This window comes from Pseudopipra pipra, chromosome 27, assembly GCF_036250125.1.
Source record: "Pseudopipra pipra isolate bDixPip1 chromosome 27, bDixPip1.hap1, whole genome shotgun sequence".
NCBI classification, from domain to species: Eukaryota; Metazoa; Chordata; class Aves; order Passeriformes; family Pipridae; genus Pseudopipra; species Pseudopipra pipra.
The window spans coordinates 390,037-418,031 of record NC_087575.1 but is presented as its reverse complement, the minus strand read 5'-3'; the positions used below and the strand labels follow the sequence as shown (position 1 = coordinate 418,031).

At 57.7% G+C, this 27,995-nt stretch overlaps 1 protein-coding gene across 7 annotated transcripts; it reads right to left on the bottom strand.

Annotated features, from left to right (window-relative positions):
* Positions 1-20: 20 nt before the first annotated feature.
* MAST3 (microtubule associated serine/threonine kinase 3) lies at positions 21-27,726 on the bottom strand. Of its 7 annotated transcripts, none has more exons than XM_064637093.1 (28): positions 27,254-27,726; positions 24,257-24,288; positions 14,939-15,027; positions 14,618-14,690; positions 14,419-14,439; positions 13,111-13,189; positions 12,082-12,239; positions 10,191-10,266; positions 9,317-9,526; positions 9,133-9,234; positions 8,485-8,617; positions 7,924-7,991; positions 7,481-7,566; positions 7,133-7,341; positions 6,694-6,832; positions 6,342-6,474; positions 6,071-6,236; positions 5,723-5,824; positions 5,322-5,444; positions 4,919-5,028; positions 4,630-4,775; positions 4,139-4,371; positions 3,827-4,027; positions 3,520-3,746; positions 3,293-3,415; positions 3,016-3,152; positions 2,598-2,782; positions 21-2,498 (listed from the first exon to the last, which is right to left on the bottom strand). In XM_064637093.1, exons 1-28 carry the CDS (start codon positions 27,572-27,574, stop codon positions 1,501-1,503), a joined length of 4,680 nt encoding a protein of 1,559 aa, XP_064493163.1. In that variant the 5' UTR covers positions 27,575-27,726; the 3' UTR covers positions 21-1,500. The 7 variants fall into 7 exon arrangements, with proteins under 7 accessions (XP_064493163.1, XP_064493164.1, XP_064493165.1 ...); XM_064637094.1 differs by having other exon boundaries at positions 2,598-2,779; XM_064637095.1 differs by lacking the exon at positions 14,419-14,439.
* Between the last annotated feature and the right edge of the window lie 269 nt (positions 27,727-27,995).

The following is a 27,995-nucleotide window of genomic DNA, read 5'->3' as shown; positions in this document are numbered from 1 at the left end:
CCCGGCTCTGGACACCACGCTCAGCGCAAGGGACGATTTTAATCCAGCATAAAACTTCCCGAAGGTAGGAACACAGCCGGGCGCTGGGCAGAAAGACACGGTTCCCCTTGGCTTTTGAGACATTTTCCATTAAAAATTCCTTTTCCCACCGTATCTGGTGCACAGCCAAACCCCCCTTCCCATGGGGAGGGGGTCCCCGGTGTGTTCCCAAAACCCTGCTGCCTTCCCAAGACCTTCACGCAGACAGTGGAGGAAAGAAGCAAAGGAAACATGGAGCAGCTCTGCCGGCTCATTTTTGGGGGGTTTAACGGCACCAGTTTAACGGGAGAATCAGGATACGGAGCCTGGCACAAACCACACGTGCACAAAATAACCCCAACACGCAGCCCAAAAACCCACCAGGGCCATGGTGATGCCTGGTGGGGGGAAAGCCAGAACATGCATTAACAAATGGGAACATTTATATCCTAGAAAATGGTAGAAATGGGGGAGAAATGCTGGGCTGAGCTGTAGTTTGCTGAATAGAACAACAAGGGGGGGACAAGGGGGTAAAATTCCCAAATTACAGGTGCTCACTGGCTTGGGGTGGTTTTGTTTAAAAAAAAAAGCAGAAGTTGAGATTTTTTTGGGTGTCTATGCACTGACCAACCAACACCACAGGATTTGGGGACAGAGAAAGAGCAAAAACTGACCCTAAAAATCCCATTAATATTCACATCCAGTTGCTGACCCTGTGGCAATGTCTCTCTTTTTCTACCCCTGGAAGGGCCAATGGAGCCTGGTGGCTCCAAAAGGCTCCAATAAAATAATTAAACCCTTTACATCCACTATACACTTATAAAATGACCCATATGTTCATCATCTGATGATCCATATGCAAATAAAATCCCCCCTCTGCATCCCAACCCGGAGCGCCAGTGTTTGGGAGATGTTACTGTAGGTTTGGGGGTTTGTTTTAATTTTAAATGTTAGAATTTGTGTTTCTTAGGACATTTGGGGTGTTTCCAGATAAAACCAAAGTTAGAAAGTAGGGAAAAGTGAGTGGGGTCTTTGCAAGGTTAGAAAACAGTGTGCCATCCATCTGGAAGCTGGGAGACACACGGAAAAGGCTGGGACTCTCAGAGCTGGGTTGGACCCTGTGACAGTCCTGCACTGCCCATTTAGCTTATAAAAAGTAATAAATTAATTAAGGAATATTTGCATCGAGTCCTTTCTGTACACAGAGGGTGGGGCCCAGCCGGGAGAAACACCACCACCGGGAAAGCTCCTGTGTCTCTATAAAAATATGAGCATCTCTCAGGGAGTACAAAAAGCCTTCACAGGGAGGAGAAGTGCCCGCCCAGCGCCGACGTCCAGAGTGGCTCTGGGGATGTTTCTCTCATGGATATGCTGCATGGGACGGAATTTTCAGGGAGGCAGTGGGATGCCACAGGGAGCCTGAACCACCCCCTGGTGCCAGCGTGGGGCTCATATGTGCTTGGCCCTGCTCCATGTGCCACCCTAGGGCGCTGGGATGTGAGCCCCTGCCAGCTCCTGGCCCCGTGCCGGTGCTTCCCAGTGGCCCACTGATCCCTCCCCAGAGTTCTGGCACTGCTGGGAGCCACGGTCCCGGTGCTCACACCCGTTCCACCACGGCAGGGGGATGCTGCCGTGTGGCTGCTTGGCGCTGCCAATGGGGTAGGAGCCCTGGCATTCCCACTCGGGCACCGCCGGCTCCTGTTCGTCACTCTCAGAGCCCTGCACCGCGATCTGCGGCACCGGGCTGGGCTTCAACTTCGGCTGCAGCTCCGCACCGGTCGTGCTGCCGCCCTGCAGAGTTGTGCCCGACCCGTCTTCACTCTTCCCGCCATCTTCGCCTCCTGGCACCGTCTCCGGCTCGTCAAAACTCACTTCTTGAACTGCCTCTTGCTTCTTGAAGGAGTCCCTGCGCTCAGAGAGGTTCAGGCGCCGCATGACCACCATCTCCTGGTCCCGGTCGTGCCTCTCCCCAAGCCGGGAGCTGGTGGGGTGATAACCGTGCTCCCCTGGGTAGGGCAGCGCTTCTCCCTCCCCAATGGCCTCCCTGTCCATTGGGGATATCTCCAGCCCCAGCTTGCGGCCGCCACAGGTTTTTTTCTCAGCCAGGATGGTGACGATCTTCTCGGCTGACTGAACACGCTTGAGGAGTGGGGAGCGGGGGCAGTCGGCGCTGCGGGGGCGGGAGCTCTGCCGGACAATGGTGGGGGGCGACAAGGTCTTGCCCTGGAAGGAGTGGGGGGTTTTGGGGTACCCAGGGAGTGGAGATGGGGAGCGCTGGGGGGAAGGTGGGCGCTGGGAGGAGGAAGGGGTGCAGGCGAGGGGCGAGGGGGGGATGCTGCTGGTGGATTTGCGACGTCCCACTTTGTAGCGCTGCCCGCCCAGTTTGGGGGCCAACCCGTGCAGGGAGCTGGGGCGCACGTGGCCGGCGGGCGACGTTGGGGTGCTGGAGGAGGGAGAGGTGCTCTGCGGGGACACAGCGTCTGCCACACAAAGAGAAACAGGTCACTGTAGGGATAGAGGGACACACAGCATCCCACCCTGCCCCTCACCAACATCCCCCCTCACTGTGGTTGAGGTACCTGAGGGCAGGTCGGGAGCAGGGCTCCGGCAGGGTGTCGTGGGACCTGGGGACAGGCTGTGCGTGGGGGACTCTGGAAGGCTCTCGCTGGAGGACAGTGAGTGGTGGAGGCCGGAGGAGAAGCTGCGGCTGGTGTGCAGGACTGACGACTGCTTGGAGATCTTCTTAAAGAGGGATTTTCTCCTACTGCAGGGGACAAGAATAATCCTGGCTTCTCCTTAAAGCTGGTGGCTCCAAGTCTGCCGACCTGGTGCCAGTAGGACCAGAACCCAGTATGGCAGATCCAGAGCATCCGACCCAGAGCTGGCAGGACCAGATCCCACTGAACACCTCAGCATGGCATATCCAGAGCATCCCCATGGTATGGCACACACCAGGTCAAACTTTTATCAATCTTATCCTACCCCAGTTCTACCCACCTCTCCTGGCCATCCCTTTTTCTGCTCTTCTTACTCCTCCGCGCCATCCTCGTCTTGGAGCTGTTTTTCCTCGCGGGCCCTATTTTGATGGAGGTGTTCTCCAGGGCTGTGGTGCGCAGGGCCACTTTATTCCCGCTCTGAGGGATGGAGAACAAATCACTGCAGGAGCGGATCCAAACCAGCTCCTGCCACCAGATCCAGCCGGCGGAGGTGATGCCAGGGAGTTGCTGAATTGATATCCCAGTTCCAGGAGAGCAGAGCAGCTCTGGACACTCACCTTGAGCAGCAGCTCCACAACATCTCGGTGAACCAAACCCAGCACAGACTCTCCATTCACATGTGTGATGAGATCGCCCGCTCTCAGCCCTGCCTCCTGCGCGGGGCTCCCCTCTTCCACGCTCTGCCATCAGAAGATAAGCATTTTATTCATATGCAAGTTTCCTCCTGGGGTTTTCCCACTGGGAAATGCCATGCTTGGCACCACCAGTGCCTCTCCACACGTACCCAGACCATGTGGTGCACGGTGTAGACATCGCTGTCGCCCATGTAGACGCGGATGGCCCGCAAGGTGAAGCCGTACTTCTTCCCCGAGCTGTGGATGATGATGGGTGGCCGCAGGCTGGCGATGACGAGGGATGAGTCCCGGCTTGGGGAGGAGTCACGGGAAGAGGGGTTGGATGAGAGGGAGTGAGGGGAGATGGGGCTCATCAAGGCACCACCACCGAAGTCATCTGCAAGTCAGAGAAGCCAGCTCAGCCCGGGAAAACCATACAACAGCCCCTATCCAGGATAAACCAGGGAGCACACAGACCTGATGTGATGATGAGGGACAGGGCTGAGACGGAGGCAGATTTGGGCACACGGCTGCCCAGTGAGGCTCTTTGCCTCTCCGGCACATCCTTCTGGGTGCTCAGCCGACGGCCCCCACTCGGCTCCAGGCTCCGGGGAGTCGAGTTTTTGGTGCCGGTGCTGTTGCTCCGGAGGCGGATGCGGTTGAGGTTGGCAAGATCAGCTGCACAGAGGGGAGGAAAGAGAGTTTGGGGATGCGGAAAAGCCACTCCACGCCATGCAGAACCCTGGGTGGCCCTGGAGTATCCCACACTGGTGCCCACAGCCTACGCACCGGATAATGCCGACTGCTTCACCACACCGCTGGTCCCCACCTCGGGGTCTCCCACCACAAACTTGGGTCTCTCTGGCTTGGTGGATGCCACACAGGGGCTCTCATCCTCCGAGGAGAAGGCAAACTTGGGCATAGTGTCCAGGCTGAGGGTACTGGGCAGCACAGTGGGGCTGCGGCTCCGCTCGTGCCGGGAGGTGTATGGCGTGGAGCTGCAGGATGTCCAGGAGCGGAGCCTGCGTGGCAAGAGCAGGAGGGCTCAGGACTACCAAAGATGGGTGAGGGGGATGGCACCAAGATCCTCAGCACCCCAGGACACTTCCCACTGGCCCCTCTGCACACTCTCAGTCCTGGCACAAACCCTTGGCAGCAGCACAAACCCCAACCACCAGCACAAATCCTTGGTCCCAGCACAAAACTCTCAATGTTGGCACAAACCCTTGGCAACAAGAGAAGCCCGCACCAGCCCACGCCATCTCCCCCTCACCACGCACCGGGGCTCGGTGCCTGCTGGCCTGCTCTTGTCCTCATCTCCTGAGTGCCTGTCCCATCGTTCCTCTTTCTCATCGCTGTGACTCCGGTCAGAGGACGAGAGGCTAAGGTTGGAGTTGACCGCCAGGAATTCCGAGCTGCTGTACACCTGAGGAGGAGAGGAGCTGTCAGCAAGGAGCAGAAATCTGGGAATCCAGGTGATCCAGTGTCAGCCAAAACACTGATGCTCAGCACAATCGCACTGGCTGCAGTGCCAAAGTGTTTTGGATGCCAGAGGAGGGACTGGAGCACCTTGCTGAAGCGGTGGGAGCAGGAGGAGAACTGCCCAATCTCCACCGATGATTCCTCATCGTTAGTTTCCTCATCTTCTGAATCCAAGTGGTGATACCTCTCGGAACGAGCTGGAAGCAAGAGCCAGAGTAGGCAGGGCTGCCACCCTGCCTGCAACACCTACATTCTGCCAAGCGGGACCTACACCCATGGGGTGACAGCCCAGTCCCAAATCCCGGGGGAGTTTTGGGGGGAGAAAGTTAGTAAGGGTGAGAAGCCTGGAAAGAGGATTCCATCTGTTCTGTGGCTTTGGTTGTAAAGGGGCCAGCTTCACCCAGGAGATTCTCATCTACCACAGGAGCATCCGAAGTGCAGCAGGAATAATGGATTGGCAGCAGGGGGAAGGGAATGGATTTGGCCTCACTATCAAAGTAGCTGGTGTCATCCTCTGACTCCAGCTGGGGGATGAACTCAGCCTTCTGCCGCAGCAGCCCATTCCAGTCCAGATGGAGGAAGAAGGAGTGGTGTTTCACCTCATGTGCACCTCCTGCCAGGCAGAGAAACCCACATCAGGGGTACAGAGTAGGATCCAGGATGCTCCTGCTCCCATTCCAAGTGGCACAATCTCTCCTCCATGCAGAGCAAATGGCTTAGGAAGGATGGACTGGAGCCCTGTGCAGCCTTCCTGAGGTGAACCCTGAGCAGGAGACCTCTGAGCACCCTCAACGTGGCAGGACACACTTTGGATTCAACACCGCCCAAGCTCGATCAGAACTGGGGGGCCAGGTCACCCCCTGAGTGCTACACGGGGGCCGCCACACGTACCAGTGCCCAAGCGCTCGAGGGGACACTGTCTCAGCAACCGTGTGATCAGGTCCTGGGCGTCTGCAGGAAGAGCCTCGTCCCCTTCTGGCCACATAATTTCATCTGCGAGGAAAAAGGAGAAAGAGTTTGGAGTGGCTGGAAGGGTTTGGACACTTCTGGGCAACAGGAAAGTCCCCTAGGAACCACAGCAGGTAAAGCATCCTCCCAAAGTGGGAAATCAAAGCTTGAGGAACTCCTTCATGGTTCACACAAGTATATCATGAAGGAATGAAGCTCCCCATATGTTAAGGACAAGCCACAGCTGCTGGGAAGAGCAAGCCAAGGAGCAAACTTGCCACTGAGACTCACCACTGATGACCTGGCCAAAGAGCTCCTCGGGGGTGTCTCCGAAGAAGGGGACGCAGCCCACCAGGAACTCGTAGAGGATGATGCCCATGGCCCACCAGTCCACGGGTTTCCCGTAGCCCTGGATGAGGATGACTTCGGGGGCAATGTACTCCGGGGTGCCACACACCTACGTGGGGAAGCAGTGCCTGACACCTCTGCACTGGCCTTTGCAACAAGTCCCGAGGCCACCCCAGTGATGGCAGGTCAAGCCAAGTGGAGCAGGATCTCGCACCTGCTTGTCCATGAACTCCCGAGTGTCCTTCTCCATGTGTCCCTCGTAGAGGTTCGTGGTCATGTTCATCAGGCCGATCTTTGACAGACCGAAGTCTGTCAGCTTTATGTGGCCCATGGAGGTGATGAGCAAACTGCAGGAGAAGACAGACAACCCACAACGCTGCTGTTTGCTTCTGGGGAGACCTGAGAAGGACCAGCTGCACCCCAGGACCAGAGGTCCTGGGGCAACAGCACAGAACCAGGACTTTGGGCACCAAACTCCATTACCTCACTCTGCCCTATCCTCTTGGCTTTCTCTTGCCCATCCAAATCCAACCCCACCCTTGCTCAGACCTGACCCATGTCCTCACTTGTCAGGTTTGAGGTCCCGGTGGACGATGCCGTAGTTGTGGAGATACTCCAGTGCGAGGACGGTCTCGGCAAAGTACATCTTCGCCATGTCAACAGGCAGTGGGCCCATGTTCTTCAGCAACGTGGCACAATCCCCCCCTGTAGGCACACGGAGGGGCTCAGAGAAGGCAGGAAGGTCAGCAGGCCCAGCAGGCTTCCAGCCAGACCCTCACATCCCTCCTCAGAGCAGCTGATCCCCAGGCATGGGGCACAAATGCTCTTCTAGGTGACCACGGCCATCACCCTCATCAAGGTGAAACTCAGGGTCACAAAAGCATCTTCTGGTGCTTCCCTCTGCTCCCTGGAGCAAAGCAGGGCAAGAGGTGTCCAGGTGGTCTCCTCCATGCTCAGACATTGATATCCTCCCCTCCTCACTGCACCCTCCAGCCCCCTTCTCACCTTCCACGTACTCCATCACCATGCAGAGGTGTCGCTTCGTCTCAAAGGAACAGAACATGCTGACCACGAAGGGGTTCTCTGCAAAGGTGAGGATGTCCCTCTCCACGAACACCTGCTGGATCTGGTTCCTCAGGATAAGGTTCTGCTTGTTGATTTTCTTCAAGGCAAAGCGCTGCCGTGTCTCCCTGTGCCTCACCAGGTACACAGCCCTGGAGACAGTGAAACGGCTGCACCTCAAAACACATCCTCCAACAACCAGGACTGACCACACAGACCATAGAGCTTGGACAGGGAGGACTTTGGAGTGGTTTATGGGTGGAGACAAGTGATAGGAACTTCCCAACTCACCCATAAGCCCCGTTGCTGATCAGCTTGATGGTCTCAAAGTCCCCCTCGCAGGGTTTCCTCCGTGGAACAGTGACTGAAGGCTGGCTCTGAAGAAGACACAGAAGGTTTTTAATGTTTCCCAATGTTCTGGAGCTGTGACTGCAGGCAGGAATTCACCCAGCACCATTATCACCTCTAAGCGCTTCTTGCTGCCAGAGCCCTCTCCAGCCACAAACCCCAAAACAGAAGCCTGAGATGCAGATCAAGAGCTCTGTCCACCCAAGAAGCCAGATGAGGGACTATGAGATATTACCCTTGAATCCATCAGTCACCCTTGGGGACAACCCAAATTAACATATCCCAGTCTAGGACAGTAGAGGAGCTGCTGCAAGGAGCTCTGATGTGGGGTGAGGCAGGAAGAAGCTGAGGCACAGGTGGGGACACAGACATTGGACCACGCTCACCTCACAGGCATCATCGTTCTCTGGCGTGATGGTGTTCCCACTGTCAAAGTGATCCAGCTGGCCCATTTCTGCAGGTGACAGGGATGGTTCTCATTTTCTTCATGCTCAAGACCCCCACCAAAATTGCCCCCTCCCCAGCCACTCCCCTTCCAAACTCAGAGATCCTGCAGGGATTTAGCCATGTGCTCTGCTCGAGCCATTGTATGGAGAAATCCAGGTCATGACGTTAAGAGGTTCAACACAAGGTTAAACATTTATATAATTCTTTTTTTTGATAGTCATTCCTGCATTCTCTGGGGATTATGGTTCCCCCCCAGGGCCATGGATTAAGTGTTTTCGAGCTTAATCTGCTTTGCTGAACGCGTTGGAAGCAATAATGAGAGATGTGGGGCTGGCCAGGAGGACGTGGACATCATCCTGGTCCTTCTGTGACCCCCCTGCCATGATACCAGCGCAGCCTTCCAGGCCCCCCTCCCATCTCCCAGTGCCCATTCAGTGGTCAAACTGGGAGGCTACAGCTCACTGCAGACCTCAGGGCCACCAACCCAAGTGTTTCCCTACCCTCCAATGGGTCCTTGACGAGCCCCAGTTGGCTGATGATGTATCGGGGAATATCAGTCTTAATTCCCTGGCCAACTTTGGCATGTCCTTCTGCAGCTTCCAGGAGATGGTAAAACTCCTCTGGGTCAAACTCCTGCATGGGGAAAACCAAGCACAGTTGAGGAGAGAGATTTTGCAAGATTAAAACTTTTCTCTAGGCCTTGCAGGTGACACCTGTAACTGGGGATAGACCCTGGATATATCGTTCCCCCTGGATGCATCATTCCCCCATAATTCCCCATGTCAAGAGTGATGGAAAAACAATGTAGCCCATGAGTTGGCGGGAAAACAAAGGAGAGCACATCAACAGCACACTGCATCGTGACTCCATCCAGCTGAAGGAACCACAGCACTAAGGCAAGTGCTTCAGAAATTCAGCACATCAGCCAAAAAAACCCAAAACCCTGAAAACTACAGAATGATTTGGGTTGGAAGAGACCTTAAAGCTCATCTCATTCTACCCTGCTGCCATAGGCAGGGACACTTTCCACTAGACCAAGTTGCTCCAAGCCCTGTCCAACCTGGCCTTGAACACTTCCAGGGATGGGGCACCCTGGAGGCTTTGGCTTCTCTCCAGACCATGAAACACAAGACAAATCCATGTCTTACCAGGCACTCCAGTAGTCGAGCAGGACGGGAAATGATGATCAGCAGCTTCCTCACCAACTGGTCGATGAACTTCACCTCCTCGCTCTCCGAACGCTCCTGAGCCTGCCAGAGAGGGGACAGAAGCCAGGGGTGTATTGGTGGCATCAGGAGGTGGCACCAGGCAGGGAACTGCCCCCGTACTCACATCTCGCAGCATCTTCTCGAGTTTCTCCTGCAGCTCCATGAAGTAACGGGAGGTGATGAGAGCTCCCTGGGACTTGGCCAGGCAGTCACGGGCCAGCTCAATGATCTGGTGGTGGATGAAGCCCAGCACTCCATCTGCCAGGGGCAGAGTGCTGCTCGAGGAGAAGCTGGTGATGGTGTCCTGCAGACGCTCTTCCATCTGGGCTGTGGCCTGCAAGGAATGGATGGTGATGCCTGGGAACACATGTAGCCATGCTGTGCATTGGATTTGGCCAGCCAGGATCTCATCCTACCACCTCCCGCACTGGGTTTGGCCAGCTGGAATCTCATTCTACCACCTCCTACATTGGGTTTGACCAGCTGGGATCTCTTTCTACCGCCTCCTGCACTGGGCTTGGACAACTAGGATCTGATCCTACCACCTCTTGTGTTGGTTTTGGCCAGCCAGGATCTCGTCCTACCATCTTCTGTATTGAGTTTGGCCAGCCAGGATCTCACACTGCCACTTACTGTATTGAGTTTGGACAGCCAAGATCTCATCCTACCACCTCCTGCACTGGGTTTGGCCAGCCAGGATCTCATCCTACCACTTCCTGCAGCTCCAATATCCACAAGCACATCATGGCTTCACCTGGGACCTAGCTTCCAGCAGCCTCCACCAAAGTTTCCAGAGATCTCTTCCTGCCTGTGTGATGAGGCAGACCCACAGGTCCCTGCATCCCCAGCTCATTATGCCTCCAGTGTCCTCAACAGCCCCCAGTATCTACCCATGCATTCCATACTTCAGCACAGAGGAGAAGCTGTTCTGGAGAAGATGCTGTCAGGACGCCATGGAGGGACTAATGTGCCCATCCCCCTCAAGTCCTGGCAGTTACCTTGGGGAACCTCTCCTTATAGACGTGGTTCATCATCACAACCTCATTATCAAACGTTCCACTCGTCCGTCCAGGGCTGCAGAGGGAGGAAACCAGTTGTGTTGTGAGGTTCAAGTCATTTACATCTGTGCAAATAGCTACTACTACCCCTGGAGAGCAATTTGTTCCCTCCTCCTAACTCTTGATTCCAAGTGGTTAAAGCTCATCCCAACAGAGCCATCAGCCTTGGGCCAGCACTTCCAGCAGCATCCCTCCCACTGCACATGGATCTGGAGTCCCTGGGATGTGGTCCATGGAAGGTCAACCTCCTGCAAACCCAGGTCTCCAAACACAAGTCACTTGAAAATCTAGAGCTGAAAGGCTGGATTTTCCACTTGGCTTTGAAGAACAAGCTCGTCCTTTCCTTCCTCCGGATCCCATAATTTCTTGCCATTGTTGCCCTTTTTCCAGCTCACCAGGAAAAAAAAACCCAACCAAACCCTGTGGTGGACGCTTCATTAAACATGGCTTTTCTCCTACCCTCACCTAACACTGCAACTCCCAAGCCCCTTCCTGGTGATCCCGTTCTGCAAAGCAAGCAGCAGGAACTGCCGGCAACTCATTAAGCACTATAAAATAATAAATGTGGGGATTAGAACCAGACCTAGGCCGCTCACTGCCAGCCCCAGCCCAACCTCAGCTCAGCCTTTGCTGTGCCAACCAAGAGCTAGCACGTCCTTGGTGAAAACCTCACCACCTACAAAACCCTGGCAGATAATTAATCTGGTTTTAATGAAATTTCAGCTGGCAACATGCAGGACTGTGGCTCTGCCTTTGGTGCGAAGAGGGACGGAGTTTTTTTCACAGGGAAAAGAGGATTTAACCAAAACATCCCCTGCAAAAAGCAAAACATTCTGGTGCTGGACAAGTGGAAATGTGGTTGGCTCATTTTATAGGTCTTGGAGAACCAGTGTGGAGCTCAGCAGGCCTGTAGGGTCGGGTCACACCATGCTACAGCCACTGCCTTGATCCTCTCCCCAAATTTTCCTCTCTCCAGCCCACAAATGCCCATTCACCTGCATTCCTTGTGGTTTTTTTTGCAGAGGCAAAGGCCAACCCCAGCAAACAAAGGTGATGTTTCCTGGTGCAAGCCCAGAAATGGGATTTTTAACCTTTTACCAGCAGGTCAGGACTGTACTGAGTGGTGGCAAGGACAGCCACCACTTGGGCTTCTGCTTGGCAGTCCCCTCCTCACCACCAAAACCATTCAGACAATTGAGCAAGAGGCTGCAAACCAACAACAAATCCCACTTTCTCCAGCTTCAGCCCCAGGAAACCTCCCTCTCAGGTGCTGTCTGCTGCCAGGAGAGCAATGTCGTGTCCCAACAGCCAAGAAGATGCTGAGAACCAGATCTTAATGCCCATGGAGTATCCCCTAGGGATACTGTAATCCCAAGGACACTGTAACTCCTGGGGATGCTGTAAATCCCAGAGGTGCTGTAACCCCCAGGGATGCTGTAACCCCAAGGACACTGTAACCCCCAGGGATGCTGTAATGCCCTGGGGATGCTTTAACCCCAAGGATCATGGAACAGTTTGGGTCAGAAGGGACCTTTAAAGCTCATCTAGTTCAACCCCGCCATGGGCAGGGACACCTTCCACTAGACCAGGTTGCTCAGAGCCCCATCCAACCTGACCTTGAATATTTCCAGGCATGAGACACCTACAACCTCAGGCCACAGTTTTTCCACTTCCCTGCAAAGGGAAAACCCAAATGGGGGTCAACACCTTGGGACAGGCTTAGCAGGACCAGGACACGCCAGGAACAGCTCAGAGGATGTGCTGGATGCGCCAGCACCCCGTGCACCATCCTGGCAGCACCATGGGCGCCTTCCCAGAGTGGGTGCTGTACCTGAGGCTCCTGGATCGTGGGCGCAGGCAGGGCGAGTGCCGGCCCTCCTCGTCCGTGACACTTTCCGAACTGCGGAAATGCTTAGAAAGGAAATGCAGCTCGTCGGGGGTGGGCTGGTACGGCAGCTGGTGCAGGCGCTCCTGGGAGGATGAAGATGACTGGGAAGAGAGAGAGATGCAGGAGATCAGGAGATGGATCCATGCTTCCCAGTGGTTTTTGTTTTGAAATCAGAAAGCCCACGAGGAAATTATTCCTTGGAGCCTCTTAGGAGGCTGGAAATACTGATGGGTAGCACAGTCTGTGCTCGGGAATGTGAAGTATGGAGAAGGCAAACTCCATACTGCCTGGGAGGTCTGCACTGCCCAATCCCAACCCAATTCCCCCACTCGACCACCCAGTCTGGTTCCAGTGAGCCCCATCCCCTGTACCTGCAGCTTCCCACGCAGCTCCTGCCTGGCCATTCCACTGCATGGTCAGGATATGTCCAGTGCACCCTGGACCCGTGACACCCAGGGATGTTGTAACCTCAGGGATGCTGTAACCCCAGGGATGCTGTAATCCCAGGAATGTTGTAATCCAAGGACACTGTAACTCCCAGGGGTGCTGTAAACCCAGGGATTCTGTAACTACCAGATCCTCTGTAATGCCAGAGGATGCTTTAACTCCCAGGGATAATGTAACCCCAGGGACGCTGTAACCTTGGGGGTGCTGTAACTCTGGAGATGCTGTCAAGCCAAGGGATACCATAATTCCCAGGCATGCTTTAACTCCCAGGGACACTGTAACCCCTAGGGATGCTGTAAGCCCCAGGGACACTGTGACCCTCAGGGATGCTGTGAGCCCTTAGCCAAACCCTATGACTTTCTTAAAAGCTCATTTGGGAAGCATGATGCAGCTAAAGCACACAGTCCTCTAGGAACTGGGAGATTGCCTAGGAACTGGCACCATGGGGCTCTCAGGAGGCATTTCACCAAAAATCAAGGGGGTTTAGGTTCTTATCAGCTACTGCCTTGAGAAAGCAAATGTTACCGAGACCGTGGAGCTGGGGGTGTTGGTCCCATAGCCAGAGGAGGGTAACGAAGCCAGTGACCACCTTCTGCCATCAGTCCTGCGAGTGCAAACATGACAATCACATAACAGGGCAAAACCCAACATCTAAATGCAAATCAATAACATCAGAGCAAAAAGATGGGGAAGAGGATTCAGGTTTGAGTAATAAAGTCCTGAAGCCTCTTTTCAGAAGGAACTGAAATCAGGTGAAATAAGGGGTTTGCAGGTGAGGGGGGCTGTTCTGCACCCTTGGCACACAGGTGTCTGTGAGCACAGTGACAGTGGGTAGGGTCCCTGCAAAGGGACAGCACTGGGGCTGGCTCAAATCCACTTCAGATAGGTAAAAAAAAAACAAAATCCTGCCAGCATTTGATTTTTAATTAGAGCAAAATTCAGCCTGTTGGGAGTTTTCTTGGTGAGAATCCGGGATTCCCAAAGACTCATCCTGAGACAACAGGCACCACAGAGCAGAGCCTAGTTATAAACAGGAAGGCAACCGCTCATACGTAGGCGAGTGCTTCCTCTTGGACATGTTTTTAATGGATAGGGAACATCCAGGTCAAGTCGAGGCCCTTCACCTCCCGCTGCTGCTTCCCGTGTGGAGTCAAGGACTCCAGGAGCTGGCAGGGTGCTGGATCTGGCTTCCGCACCACCTCAATCCCCTCACTGATGGCACTCTCAAACTCCTGACCCCACCTGCTGTCTGGTTTTTCACTCTGTTACAAGTTGTGCAAACAATCCATGAGCCTCCAGCATTTTTCCATGTGACGATCGATGGTTTAAAATCAGCCTCCATGTGTGCAATTAATTAATTGCTTCAACAGGATTTTGGTGGCTGCATCTGGAGCGGTGTGGGCTGGAGAGGGAATGCAGCAAGATGTGCCTCTGCAGGGACCTGGATGAGCATCCATCCAGGGCCATCTGCTGACCATCCATAAGGAGCGCTTGGAGCGGGTCGGAGTCGGGGCTGAGCACGTGGCTGGGGACAGTGTGATGGGAACAGGGATGTTTCTGCTCCCAGAGCTGCAGACAGCCCAGTCCTGGGGCAAAATCTCCCATCTAGGGATGCAACAAAGAATCACAGAGTCCTAGACTGGTTTGGATTGGAAGGGACTTTAAAGACCATTCAATTTCAACTCCATTGCAAGGGGCAGGGACACTTTCCACTAAACCAGAGTGCTCCAAGCCCCATCCAACTTGGCCCTGAACACTTTAAAAAGAAGATCTGTGATGATGTGGAGCAGACACCTCCCCAAAATGCAGACCCTGCCCATCCTGGGTACTCACCTGTCAGTCCGAGGAGCATGGCTGGTATGGAGGGAGGAACCAATCACAGCAGAGCAAACACCACCAGACCAGAAATTAGGCAGAAAAAAAGCAAAAATAGAAGCAAACCAAATCACTTGAGATCAACTGAACAGTCTCAGTTGGTAGATGGTATTTATTAGTGAACATTACTGGCCTGGGAATAGGGTTGGAAGCTCACCTCCGAGCGAAGGGGAAGTTGATGGAGGTGCTGGCAGAGAAGTTGCGTGGACTGTCCAAGGGGCTGCTCCCAGCTGTAGGGAGAAACAGGGAAAAGTCACCCCAAAACCCACCCTAGTGTGATGCTACATGCTGCTCTTCCGGGGAAAGAAAGGGCAAATCACTTCCCAAACTATTCCCTCTTGGAAAAGGCACCTGCAGCCAGGAGCCAGTCCACTGGTTATAACAAGAGGCTGCAGAAGAGAAGGTTCCCCCACCACTCCTCTAAAATATTCGAGTGATTTTGGGAGATGCTCAACCCACCCACTGGGACATCCCTTACCTGTTGGCACGGAGAGGGGGGAGAGAGGCCGTGAGAGGGTCGGAGAGGGGGTGCCCACCACTAAGCTCTTCCTATTGCTGCTTCGGCAACTAGAGAAGAAAAAGCGGGAATTAACTTGGGGAAGCAGAGCTGTCTGGGCTCAGGGATGTAAGGATCTGCTTGTACATGGAGCCCCGTGCCACAGAACACAACTGCTGTTATGGATCTCCCACGGCAGGAAAGATCCATCCCCAGGTTCAGCGCTGCTGGAGATGGGCCAACAGGGTTATTTTTAACAATGAACCATCTCATCAAGGTCCCACTTCTGGTTTTGGCTTGCTGGGGAGGGCAGAGGCAGCGGCCCCTTGGCAACAGCCCGAGGGCAGGAACAGAAAAAGGGATGTAAAAGGAGGAAGAGAGGAAATGCCAAGTGGCCACAACCTGACCTGCTCCATTGCATTGAAAATTACCCCAATAAACCTCCCTACACTTGGTGGTCCCCATGTCACAGTGGAGGGGACAGTTGGCCCCTGACTCCCTCAGATTTTGTGGGATCTCCAGGCATTTGTGATGCCCTGGTAGCAGGAGGAAGCCGCATGTGCCAGCACCAGGTGAAAAGAAGCACCAGCACCGCGACAGCTCAAACACTCCAAAACTCCCATCCTGGTACCACATCCCAGCCTCCCACAGAGCATCCCCGAAAGGCCACATCCACAAGCACTGGGTCTTTGTATCCCCACCTCCACTCCCACCCTCCCAACTCACAGGATTTCAACCCTTGCAGGAATTTCGTTTTTCTTTTCAGCCCTTCCCCAAGCCCTGAGCCCAAGGCTGCCTTGCAAGAGTGGCTCAGTCTCAAAAATTCCCACAGGGGAGCTGCAGCTCCACTCCTGTCACACCCCACTCCCACATTTCAGCCCCATTTGAAATGGGGCTCATTTAAGTTCTCTTTCAGTCTGACAAGAAGGAAGTGCAGATATCCATGGCACAGAGCAGAAGCTCAAGCACGAGGACAACCTTCCCCTTCCTCTATTTCCGCTTCCTCAGGCTGCAAAGACATCGAGTTTCCTCACCAGTCTGCGAATAGGAACCCACAGAGATGCTGCTAATTAAAGGACATCGTTTAACATCACACCAAGGCCAGATACACCCACAACACTGAGAGGATGAACTCTGAGCAAAGGGGGATTCTCCATGCATCCCAAAACCAGATAGGAATGGCACATGGACAGCATCCAGGGTGTAAAGGACAGTATTTCACAACAGGTTGTCCCTCCAGGTGAATGAACAAGGCACCAGTGAGCAGCCAACACCAGCAAGGCGTGGTCAGAGCTCTACACATGTGGTCAGAGTCCACACTGACACCCAGCACCCCTCACCTCCCCCTGGCAGCTCCCCCCTGCACAGCTCCTCTTGCTGTGCTTTTAGTGGGGTTCAAACCAGGAGCCTCAGCTCTTCTGCTCAATCTGAAGGTCTCGGCCAAGCCAGCAACCAGGGTGGCTGGTTGGGGCCCCCAAAACCCTTCTCTGCTGGCTGCACCCTCCTTCGCACCTCCCTGCACCCAGGATGAGGGGTGTCTGGGTGTCCCTCTGGGACATACCCCTCCATGACTGCCCTGAGCTCACCTGGAGCTGCAGTGCCTTTGGAGGGCTTGGAGACTCCTGTTCAGCACCTGGGCTGAGTGAGATGCTGCAGGGAGCAGGTAGAAACCTTCCCCTTCTATCCATTCACCCCTTCCTAGAATCACAGAATCCCAGAATGGTTTGGGATGGAAGAGACCTTAAAGCTCGTCTCATTCCAACCCCAGCCATGGGCAGGGACACCTTCCACTAGCCCAGGTTGCTCCAAGCCCTGTCCAACCTGACCTTGGACACTTCCAGGGATGGGGCAGCCACAGCTTCTCTGGGCAACCTGTGCCACGGCCTCACCACCCTCACAGGTAGAAGTAAGAATTAGGAATTTTTTCCTAATATCCAATCTAACCCTACTCCTGCCCTCTGCCTTTGATTTTCTCACTTTAACACAGGCTTGAACCTCAACTACAGCTGCAAACTCACAGCCCAGCACCCACCCCGGGGCAGCAACAACCCACATCCTTGGATGGGAAACCGAGGCAGTGTGAGCAGCCGTGCCCCACCCCCGCAGTGGCAGAGGCAGAGGCTCAGGAACCAGGAGGGCTGCAGAGAGCTCTGGTGTTGCTTGCCTGCCTGTCCTGCCACGGGGACTGGGGTGCACATGTGTCTGTGTCTTGCAGAGGGGACAGCCCAGGGGATGAGGCACTCCCTCCTGCTTGCTCAGTTTCATTTTGGAAGTGAAAACAAACCTTTAATGAAGCAAGTTCCAGTAATGGTGACACAGACCGAGGCCAATGTTTCCTGTTTCCGTGCGCTCCACCCTCAGCTCCACAACCATCTTGCGCCACTTTAACCCCCCTTCGCCTGATGCATCATCTGCAGCTGGTTCCCATCCTTCATTGCACGGAAACCTCGGGCTAGAAACAAGCCCCAGGGCAGAGAGGAGCTGCCAAACCCTGAAGGCAGGAGCTGGGGCTGCTGCCCTCTCTGCCTCCATCACTTAATTGCATGTTTGGTACCAAAAATGGAGTGGAAAATCGTTGTCAGCATCTCCCGCTCTGCTCATGCTGAGGCTGCCTCGGCTGTGGCACTGCTGTTGCCATCCAGCACTTATTTCAAAGGATGTGGAAAGTGTGTGAGAGCCAGTGTGACCCCAAAGCCAGGAGCAAAACAATGTGTCACCTGTCCTGAGGCTACCTGTGAGGAGGGACCGGCATGTCCCGCACTGCACCGGCACCACATCAGCACCGAGCCCTGGCACAGCCAGGATGGTCACAGGCAGGAGATGGAGCAGAACCTGGCAGCTTCACAGAATCCTAGAATATCCTGAGTTGGAAGGGAACCACAAGGATCATCAAGTCTGGCAGCCTTGGGGCTGTGATCCACTTCCTGGGAGGTTTCCTGCAGGCTGCCTTCTTGGAGCTGAGGGAAGAGCAGGATCCAGCTGCACAGCACAACACTGATGTCTCTAAGTGGCAAATGGCTCTGCCAGGATCTGGGCAAGTGGGGTTGGGTGACAGAGTCAGCACTGAGGAATATCGAGGGTTAGGAAGGGCCATCATCAGGACATGCACAAAGGGGCTGCAGTTCCCTCTCCTCTCCTGCAGGATCCAACCCGTAAAACTTCCCAGGATGGTAGAGCACCATGTGCCAGATGCCAGTCCGGTGTGGGGCACTGCTGGCGGGTGAATCCAAGGCAGAAAGCCATCGGTTTGGGACAAAGAGGGTGCAGGGTGTTAGGAGCTGCAGGGCAGGGCTGGGCGGTGATAAGGGAGCAGCCACAGTCTCAAAGGGCAGAGCAGGTGGCTCTGCTCCCGCTGTGTGACTGGGAGCACGTGTCACTGCTCCCTGCTCCCTTCCTTGCTGGCTGTGGACGTTTTTCCCTCCACATCCCCCGAATGGCACTTATGTGCCTGGAGATCTGGCGAAGTGCCACGGATCACTGCGTCCTGGAAAAATCGCTTTCCAGCAGGATAAATTTCATGTTTAACTGTGAAACCTGCTGAACCAAGCAGCTGCATCCAAAGTTTCTCTGTGGCATTTGTCCTCATGGCTTGTGACAGGGCTGAACTCGGCTGCCTCCAGGGATGGGGCTGGGATGGGCTGGGATGGGGAAGGCTGGGGACCAGGGTCTGGATGGTGAAATGCAACACACTGCCTGGCACAGGCCATGCACGACCCCACCACATCCTCACATCCCCACCAGGCACCTGGCATTGTTTTGTGGAGCTGCTCTGCACCCTCATCCCACCCCACCCAAAAGCCTGGCACTGTGGATGCTCTTACTAACCCACCCTGGAGCACCAAGCAACATGCTGGGCACCTCCCAAGGGCAAAATCCCAAATCCTTAAAGGGAATCACAGGGTAACAAGTTGGGTATAGACTTATTTATTTCTCTCCACTCCAAGAAAACAGCCTAAAGGAACTGCTCAGCACCCTGGGCCGCATCCCTGCATGTCCCTGTGCCACGTTTTCCCGGTGGTGGGAAAGAAATGGTACCTGTTACGTGTGCTGGCCAGTTCTCCTGCGGCGTGCGGGGTGTGAACAGCCACGGGCAGCATCCACAGAGAAGGAGAACCCCACCAGCCATGGAACCACCAGCTCCCCTGCCCTGCACCGGCCCCCTCAGCATCCACCCCTGAGAAGTGAGGATCCCTCAAACCTCTTAATCCCACTAAATAACATCATATGCTTTCTGCCCACCGTGAAATAGGCCAGAGTGGTTCTCACCGTGGATTCTAGGAATACCAATGAAAGAAGAGCAAATCCTCTGCCCTTCACGAGAATTACAGGTTCATCATGCTCATCTGGAGACAGATGACTGCCTAGATCATCTTTCCAATTACACATCTCTCCCAGCCCCCCCACCCCCGCTCAGCCGCCCCAGATTGGAAAACCCCATCCAATGCCTTTTCTTAATTATTAACTGTCCTTCTCACCCATCCTTGTGTGCCAGCAGCAGGAATTCCCACAGCCCAGGTGAAGCAGGAGCCTTCCCGGAATGGGATGGGATGGATTCATTTGCTAAGCAACCGTGTTGCTTTGTGCCAGCTCACACTAACACTGAGAGACATTCATAAGGGGAATCTCTCTCCTCTGCCTCCGCGCTGTCTTAAACACCTCTTTTACACAAAGCCTCGGGAAGGTTTTATGCCTGGGCCAGACACAGCCCCCCAAACCTGCTGGATAGAGGTCCTGGCCTCCACCACCCATGCCTGGGGGGCTCAGTGGGTGCTGACTGCACCTCCTGTCCCCTTCCTTGGGGACATGTTCCACCAGCCAGCCTGGGTCAAGCCTGGCACTGGAGCTGGAGACCCCTCTTACACCCCATTTATGCAGGCCCCCCCCCATCACTGCCCCAGCCCCGCTGCCAAAGGGGATATGAGTCCTTTGCCCTCCCAGACTTCTGGCTTCTTCCCACCCCTCCAGGCACCCTACGGTCCCTCACCCTGACTCAGGCCATGTGCCACACGAGATACATCCCATCAGTGGGTGCCCACCTTGGCACAGGGGGCACAGGGGTGTTTCCCCCTTGTACATGCAAGACACTCCCCTTCCCCAACGCACACACCCCCAGGATGGGCACGCAGCACCCCAAAATGCGCTTCACCTAATGCCCTGGGACCCTAAACCCCACACTGTACTCCCAAACAATGCACCCAAACCGATGCACAGCCCACACCACCCGCCATGCCCAGGGTTCCAAGGGTGCTCCCTCAGTGCACAGCATCCACAAAAAAGATGCACCTACGGTGCACAGCCCCCCAAACCACACACCTGGGTGTGCACCCCTCCACGCACAGGCCTCCCCCCCAAAATACACACTTCTGTGTGCACCCCATAGAGCACAGACACCCCCCAAGGCACAGACCTCTGCGTGCACCCCCCGAGGCACTGCCCCCTCAAAACAGTGCACCCACATGTGCCTCCCCAATGCTAAGCCCCCTCCAAACCACACATGTTGGTGCACAGCCCCCCCCCCGTCATACAATCCAGTGCCCATCCCCCCATGCACATTGTTGTCCCCCCCAAACCAAGCAACCTGCTGCACTCCACGATGCACACAGATCCCTCAAACCACACACCCCACGTGCCCCCTAAGTGCTAAGACATCCCCCCAAACCACACACGTGGGTGCACCGCCCTCCCCAAACCCAAACACATCTCTGCACCCCCCGGTGCACCCAGACCCCCTCAAAACACACACCTCCAGGGTGCCCTCGTGGTGTAAAGACCCCCAAACCCAGCCACCACGTGTGCAAAGACACATGCCCTCCCAAAATCACGCACGACCGCGCCGACCCCCCACCTCAAGCTCCCCGGTGCATACCCCGGTGAAATCCCCCTCAAATCACGCACCTCGGTGCACACCCCGGTGAGACCCCCCCCCAAACAACACACCCCGATGACGCTCCCCTCCGCGACCCCCGGTGCCGGGGCCGGCCGCCGGTACCTCTTGGAGCGCTGGAGGAGGGCTCCGGCCGCCCGCTGGCCCCGGTACCCGGGCGGGGCGGCTCCCCAGCAGCTCGGGTCTGACATCGCGGCCCCGGCCGCGTCCTCCGGCCCCGACAGGCTCCACCGGCCCCGAGAGCGGCGGCCCCGGGACCACGCGGGGCCGCGCCGGGGGCCCGGAGCGGGGCCGGGAGCGGAGCCGGGAGCGGGGCCGGGCTCCCTCCGCCTCCCGCCCCTTCCCGCCCAGCGGCGACAGGGTTACCATGGAGACCGTGCAGCGCCCCGAAACGGGGTTGGAGTTTCCATGGAGACGGGGGGAGCACCCCCAAAAGGAGCGGAGGTGGGTGGGGCGGTTACGGCTGAAAAGAGGCAGCGCCCAAAAACGGGGTTGGGGTTGTGGTGGAGGAGGGGCATCACCCCCAAAATAAGGGCAGGGTGGGGCAGCACCCCAAAATGGGATCGGGGTTACCATAGAGAAAGGGCAGCACCCCAAAATGGGGTCAAGGTTACCCTGGAGATGCAGCATCCGCCACTGATGCATTCGAGGGGCACAAATATCACCCCCACAAGTCAGCGGGGGCAGCCCCAAAGCCTGGGGCTTCCTGAGAGTACCCTGCCACCCACGGGATGCTTCCTCAGAGGGCACCCACCCGGCAGCATCCCGGCAGCACCTTGCAAGCCTCCCTCTCACGCCAGCTTTTCACCTTCAGTCAGGGAGATCCCCAGCACAGACCCAGTGACACCCATCCTCCTCAGTGCCGGTGACAAACCCCTGCATGGTGGCACACCAGGGCCACTGGAACCTTCCAAGCCATGAGGGATGGCATCGCCACACTCACTGGACCAGTGCCACGGCCAGAAATCCTGGTGCTGCTGGGCTGGGCAAGGTTTCAGCATGGTAAAAGGGGAGCACTGAGTCTGGCAGCTCCTTTCCCCTCACCTCCTGCCCAGCAGCCACGAGACACCAGTACATGGAGGCACCCGAGGGTGCCACCAGATTGCCTGTCCTTGTCCCCACCTCACCCCCATCACAAGCATCCCAAAAACTCTCTCCCCAAAGCCTCAGCTGAGCATCCACATGGCCACATTGTTTTTCCACATGCCACACTCACTGGGGGGCAAGGGGTGGCCAGTCAGGACTAGTGGAGGGGGGCAGTAGTCAGGGAGCCCCCTGTGCAGGCAGAGCACAGGCAGCACCCAAGCTCCTGCCTTCCTGCCCACAGCAGGTGGCTCTGCCCGTTGCTGAGCAGCAGCAGAGCTCCCCACTGGATCCCTCTCTCCCTGGCAGATGGATGGAGGCACCGGTGTCACCCGTGGGTGCCAGGCAGGTGCCGCAGGTGCCATGGGGCGCAGGGCTGGGTGTGACTGCCAGTGCCAGCACACCTGCTGCACCTTGTCCCCGGGGCAGAGCACAGCTGGCACACTCTGCAAGGTCCTGGCAGCACCCACAGGGGCTTGTGGCATTTTGGGTGGGGGGCACTCATCTCCCCGAGCAGTCCCCACTCTCATCTTTCCCCACAGCAGAGCGGAAAAGCTGATGAGGGAGGTTTCTCAGGCGCCCTCCCCACTGCCACCCTGCTCCCTTCACAGTGCCCTGTGTGCCCTGGGCCATTTTTGACGTGCTCCCCCCTCACAGGGATGCTCGGAATCTGTGCTTGAGCTACTGCCACAACATTCCCACTAGGGTTCCCTAAAATGGATCAGTTGGTAGCAGAATGAAGCCCATCAGCACAGCTTGGCTGGTTTTGGGGTGTGCAGGGCTGGGAACAGACCCCAGTCGCATCACCTCTGTGCCCTGTAGAAGACAGTACACTTCTAGGGCCCCCCACGGCATCCCCAGAGAGGGGGACCCACCTTGCTGCCCCCATCTTCACCTCTCCCCCTGTCGATTCCCCGGAGCTGGTGGATGCGGTGCCCAGGGAGGGTTTGGGGAGGTCTAACCTCCAGGGGTGCAGGGTTAGTAAGGGGCTGCAGGGGCTCAGCAGCGTCGGGCTCTGGCTGCTCGGAGACAAACTGCAAGGCAAGACGAGCCGGCGCGGCGTCAGCGGGTGCCGGATGGTGCTGGAGGGTCCGCCTATGGCCGCGGGGAGACAGGGGCCAAGAGCGAAGGGGACCGGGGCTAGAGGGGCGCCAGGCAGTGGGAGTGAGGCAGAGCTGGAGGGGGAGCGCAGGGGACAGCAGGGACGCTGCGGGGTCTAAGGCTGCGGCGGGGAAAGACATTCGGTCTAGCCCCGGTGCTGTCACCGGGGACTGTCACCGGGGGTCCGCGGCTGTGGTTGCAGGAGGAGGAGGGGCTGGGAGCTGCGGCCCGCGGGCGAGGATGCAGCGGGATAGGAATGGACGGGGATGGGAGATGCTCCAGGTCGGGGAAGCAGGGGGACGGGGATGCCGCGGGACCTCGCCGCCCGCCCCCGGGGCCGGTACCGGTACCGGCGCGCCGCGCCCTGCCCTGGCTCCGACTCACTCCAAGGTCAGAGAGGGGATCTTCAGCCTGTCCCGCCGCGACTTCATCCCGCCGCCGCCGCCCCGCTTTGCTCCCACTCCGCTCCCGCCGCACCGGTTGCCCCAGCGCTGGGCGGCTCCCGCGGGCGGGCGGCACTGGCGGCCCCGACGGGGCTCCCTGCTCGGCCCGCCGGGCCCAGGCCCGCCCCCGCGGCTCGGCACTGCACAGCACGGCACGGCTCGGCTCCGGACGGCTCGGCATGTCTCGGCAGCCCCCGGGCCCTCGTGAACCCAACCCGGCCCGCCCGGTGCAGCAGCGGCCCCGAACCGGAGCGCTCCGGGATGCGCTGGGGTGCTGCAGCTGCTGAGACACCGCAGCCTCAGCACAGCTCCGATACAGCCCCAGTGCATCCCTAACACCCCGGTGTGGCTGCAGTGCATCCCTAACGCAGCCCCAGTATAGCCCCAGTATTTCTCCAGTGCATCCCCAACACACCCCAACACAAAAAACAGTGCAGCTTTGCAGCAGCCTCCTACCACACCCCAGTATACCCCAGTACACCCCAATACTGCTTAGAACACCCCAATAACTCCCCAGTACGCCCCAGTAGACTCCAATACTGATTAGAACACCCCAACACACCCCAGTGTACCCCAGTACACACCAGTACACCCCAGCACATCCCAGCAGACGCACAATCAGGTATCAGAGAACATGATGATGCCACCTTGGATTTGGGCACAACAAGCCCTGGTGCCATTCAACATCCATCTCTGCTGCTGTCAGTGGTGCTGGTGCTGTGTCCCCAAGCATGTCCCTCCTGATGACACCCCACCCCATGCCCCAGGTGGCCCAGCTCAGGGACTTACGCTCTTCCTCGGCGTGGCAGACTCAGCTCTTTCTGCAACGAGAAAAGCGAGAAGCGGGGTCAGAGTGTGGCCCCGGGAATCGGAGGGTGCCCACCTGCAGGACCCCTGCTCCTGCCAGCCACATGGCAGCACCCCTGCTGTCACACTAGGCTGTCACTGCAGGGTCAGTCCCTACTCACCGTGCCCAGGGTGAGGGTGACAAATCACCTGCCCAGGGCCGGCGCAAGGGAACATCTCCTTCCAGTGTCCCTGGGGCTGATGGCCCGATGGCCAGGCCCAGGAGCAATGGCATGAAGGCAGTGGAGTGGGAGCAGCACCACACACCCATCTGGAGCACAGTCTCAGAGTAGTGGCTATGCCATGTCTCCCACCCCGTCCTCCCCATCCCAGGACTGGGGAGCAGCCGGCAGCCCCTGAGTTGTTTATTTTTCCAGCCACTGGGAATATTTCTTGTGAGAGCTGTTTGCTTGCAGGTGGTGCAACAGGCCAAAGGGCAGCTGTGGGCAGGAACCCCAGCCCATGCCATCCTCCTGGTGTGCCAGGCACTGTCCAGCTACCTGTGTGCCACTGGGCACACCAGAGTATCACAGATGCCACCGGCACGCTCTGTGGATGGGCTGGTGTGTGACCTGGCTCTCTGTGAGATGCTGGGACATGTGGCAGCTGCAAGTGCTGGTTAATGCCCCATCATTGCCCTTATCCTGTGCCCACCGGTCCCACAACCCTGAGCAGTTCAGACTCATTCCTAGCATGGGCAGGGACCTCCTTGAGGGCAGGGACCACTGCCACCCATGTGGGGACACCCAGCAGCACACACAAACCCCCCAGTCCCTCTGGGCTACCCATGCCCCATCCTGCTGCCCACACCACACAGGTCCTGTGGAAATCCCGGGACTGGGGCGCTCTACAATGCAGTGATGCAGCAGCATTGCCATGGCAACGGGTGACATCATGCCTGGGTGCACAGGGACTCGGCAGCCCCGGGCCTACGGGTGCATGTCTGCCCTGGGGTGGCGTGGGTGCAGGGAGAGGGTACACGGGGTGGGGGTGGGTGTCCCAGTGCGCCCAGCTGCACTGGGTGACTCCAGGCCTGGGCTGGGGAAGGGGATGTGGGATCCTTGCATGGAGCGGGAGCCCCTCGGCACCTTCACTCAGCCCTGCCATCACCCAGTCTGGATCCCCACCCACACCCGGGGCTGTGCCACCGGCCACCAGCCCCCACGCAAGGGTAGAGGCAGGGAAGGGTCACACGGAGGGTTTTACTGTTCAGCCATGTGCAGATGGGGCACTGGGACAGAGGACAGACACCCTTGTCCCCCATGCTCACCCCCATACTCACCACAACACAGCCTCCCCACCCATCTATGGGTGCAAGAGCGCAGAGCGATCTGTGGCACCCAACACCCATCACTGCCAGGGGTTCTCTGGCCATGCTGTGTCCCCAGGGCACCCAGAGCATCCCTGATGGCCGTGAGGACCCCGGTGGGGCAGTGCCACAGGGTCAGCACCCACAGCTGGCAGATGTGGACGCACATCCAGCATGGTGTGTCTCCCATCAGCAGGTCCCAGTGGGAAGCCAGGATTAACCATCAGCAGATGAGGAAAGCATCAGGGACAGCATCAAGGATGGCATCAGGGATGGCATTAGGGATGGCATCAGGGACAGCATTTCTGCTCAGCAGTTCAGGATTAGGTCCTTGGCAGGAGCCCTTTCTCACCCCTCCTGCTGTGGGGACAGGGGCACACGGCCAGGGCCCACAGCTCTGCTCTTCCCAGGACCACCAGGAGCGACCCTCACGGCCAAGAGCCCCAAAGCCCACAGCCGTGGCTCTGTCCATCCCCATCCATGGGCGGGCAGCTCCCAGGCAAGGCTCTCCCCGGGCTGAGCGTGCAGTGGAGCACAGCTGCCTGCGGAGCTGCCAGCTCGGATGAAGGCAGCGCCGTGCCATCCTCCAACCACCCCGACAGCTCCACCCGGGCCCCCCGGGAACTGCAGATGGAGATGGAGGCGTGAGGTCACCCAGAAAATCCGGCTCAGCACTCAGCAATGTGAGCCGGGGGGTCCGTGGTCATGACCCCTCTGAGCATGGCAGTGGGTGTCCAGGGTTCCTGAGGGATGCAGGATGAGCAGGGAGAGTGGGTGTCCCTCAGGTTGGGGAGCACAAGCACAGGGTGGTGGATGGGGCAGCTGTTCAGAGAGGTGCTGGCACAGTGGTTTGGCACGGACTGGCATTGTGTGCTGGACTGGAGGGACCACGGTGCTCCCATGGGAGCCCCCACACAGTTGGGTGCCCCCCATCAGCATCCCATGGCATGGCTGGGGCTCACACCCTGCCCTGCTCTCAGTGCTGGGTGCCTGACTCCTGTCCCACCTGTCACACACTGCTCACGCACAGCACCCACCTCTTGCCCTCGTAGCACCCACCTCTCACACACAGCACTCACCCCTCACACACACCCTCACTCAGAGCACCCTACTCCCACGTGCAGCACCCACTTCTTGCACACACCGCCACACAGAGCACCCATCTCCCGCTCACAGCACCCACTTCTTGCACACACAGAGCACCCACCCCTCACCCGCAGCACCCACTTGCACACGCAGTACCCACCTCACATGCACCCAGAGCACACACTGCTCGCTTACAGCACCCACCTCTTGCACACCCATACCCCACAACGCCCACCTCGCACCCGCAGCACCCACCTCTCGCACACCCACACCCGGAACAGCCGCCTCTCACTCAGAACACCCACCTCCCACCGGAGCACCCGCCTCACTCGCAGCACCCACCTCTTGCACACCCGCACCCCGAACACCCACCTCCCACCCACAGCTCCCGCCCCCTGCGCCCCCGCAGCGCCCACCCCTCGCAGACCCGAGCACCCCCTCGCCGCAGACCCACCGAGACCGGGCTCCCCGCGCTGCCTCCCTCCCCCGCCCCGCCGGTGCCCTCTCGCCGCGCGCGGTGCCCGCTCGCCGTGCCCCATGCCCACCTGGAGACCCCGGCGCCGCAGGATGCTGGGCTCGTCCATCCCGCCGCCGCCGCCGCCGCCTCCCGCTGCGCCCGCTCCGCCCGGTGCGCCCGGTCCGCCCCGCCGGTGCGCCAGGGGCGCCGCCCAGCGGCCCCGCCGCGTCACCGGACGCGCATCAGCACCGGCACCGGGGCTGGCACGGCACAGAATGGGGCTGGCACGGCATGGAGCTATCACCGCACAGAACTGGCATGGCATAGCATGGCATGGGGCTGCCACAGCAGGGCACTGCATGGCATGCCAGTCCTGTGGCACAGGACTGGCATGCCGCGGGGTCGGCATGGCATAGAACAGACTGGGACTGGCATAGTCTGTCTGGCTCGGTACAGCTCAGTGCAGCCCAGCATGGCACAGTCTGGCATGACATGGCACAGTATAGCACATCATGGGGTTGGCATGGCATGGGGCTGGCACGGCACAATATGAGGCTGGCACAGCACAGAACTGGCATGGCATAGCATGACACAGGGCTGGCACAGCGTGGGGCTGGCATGACATAGCATGACATGGGGCTGGCACATGGGGTGTGACACAACATGCAGCTGTCATGGCACAGGACTCTCACGGCATGGGGCTGGCCTGGGGCCGGCATGATACAGTGTGGCAGAGGGCTGTCACAGCATGGCATGCAGCTGGCATGGCACAGGACTGGCCCAGTCTCCCTGGCTTGGTACAGCTCAGTACGGCCCAGCATGGCACAGCC

Coding starts and splice junctions, on each gene's coding strand:
- MAST3 (XM_064637093.1), bottom strand. CDS start 27,574: ATGCCGACCCCGCGGCATGCCAGTCCTGTGCCACAGGACTGGCATGCC. Junction 14,691..14,938: donor CCCCCTCTCCGTGCCAACAG/GTAAGGGATGTC, acceptor TTCTCCCTACAG/CTGGGAGCAGCCCCTTGGAC. Junction 14,440..14,617: donor AACTTCCCCTTCGCTCGGAG/GTGAGCTTCCAA, acceptor CCTCCATACCAG/CCATGCTCCTCGGACTGACA.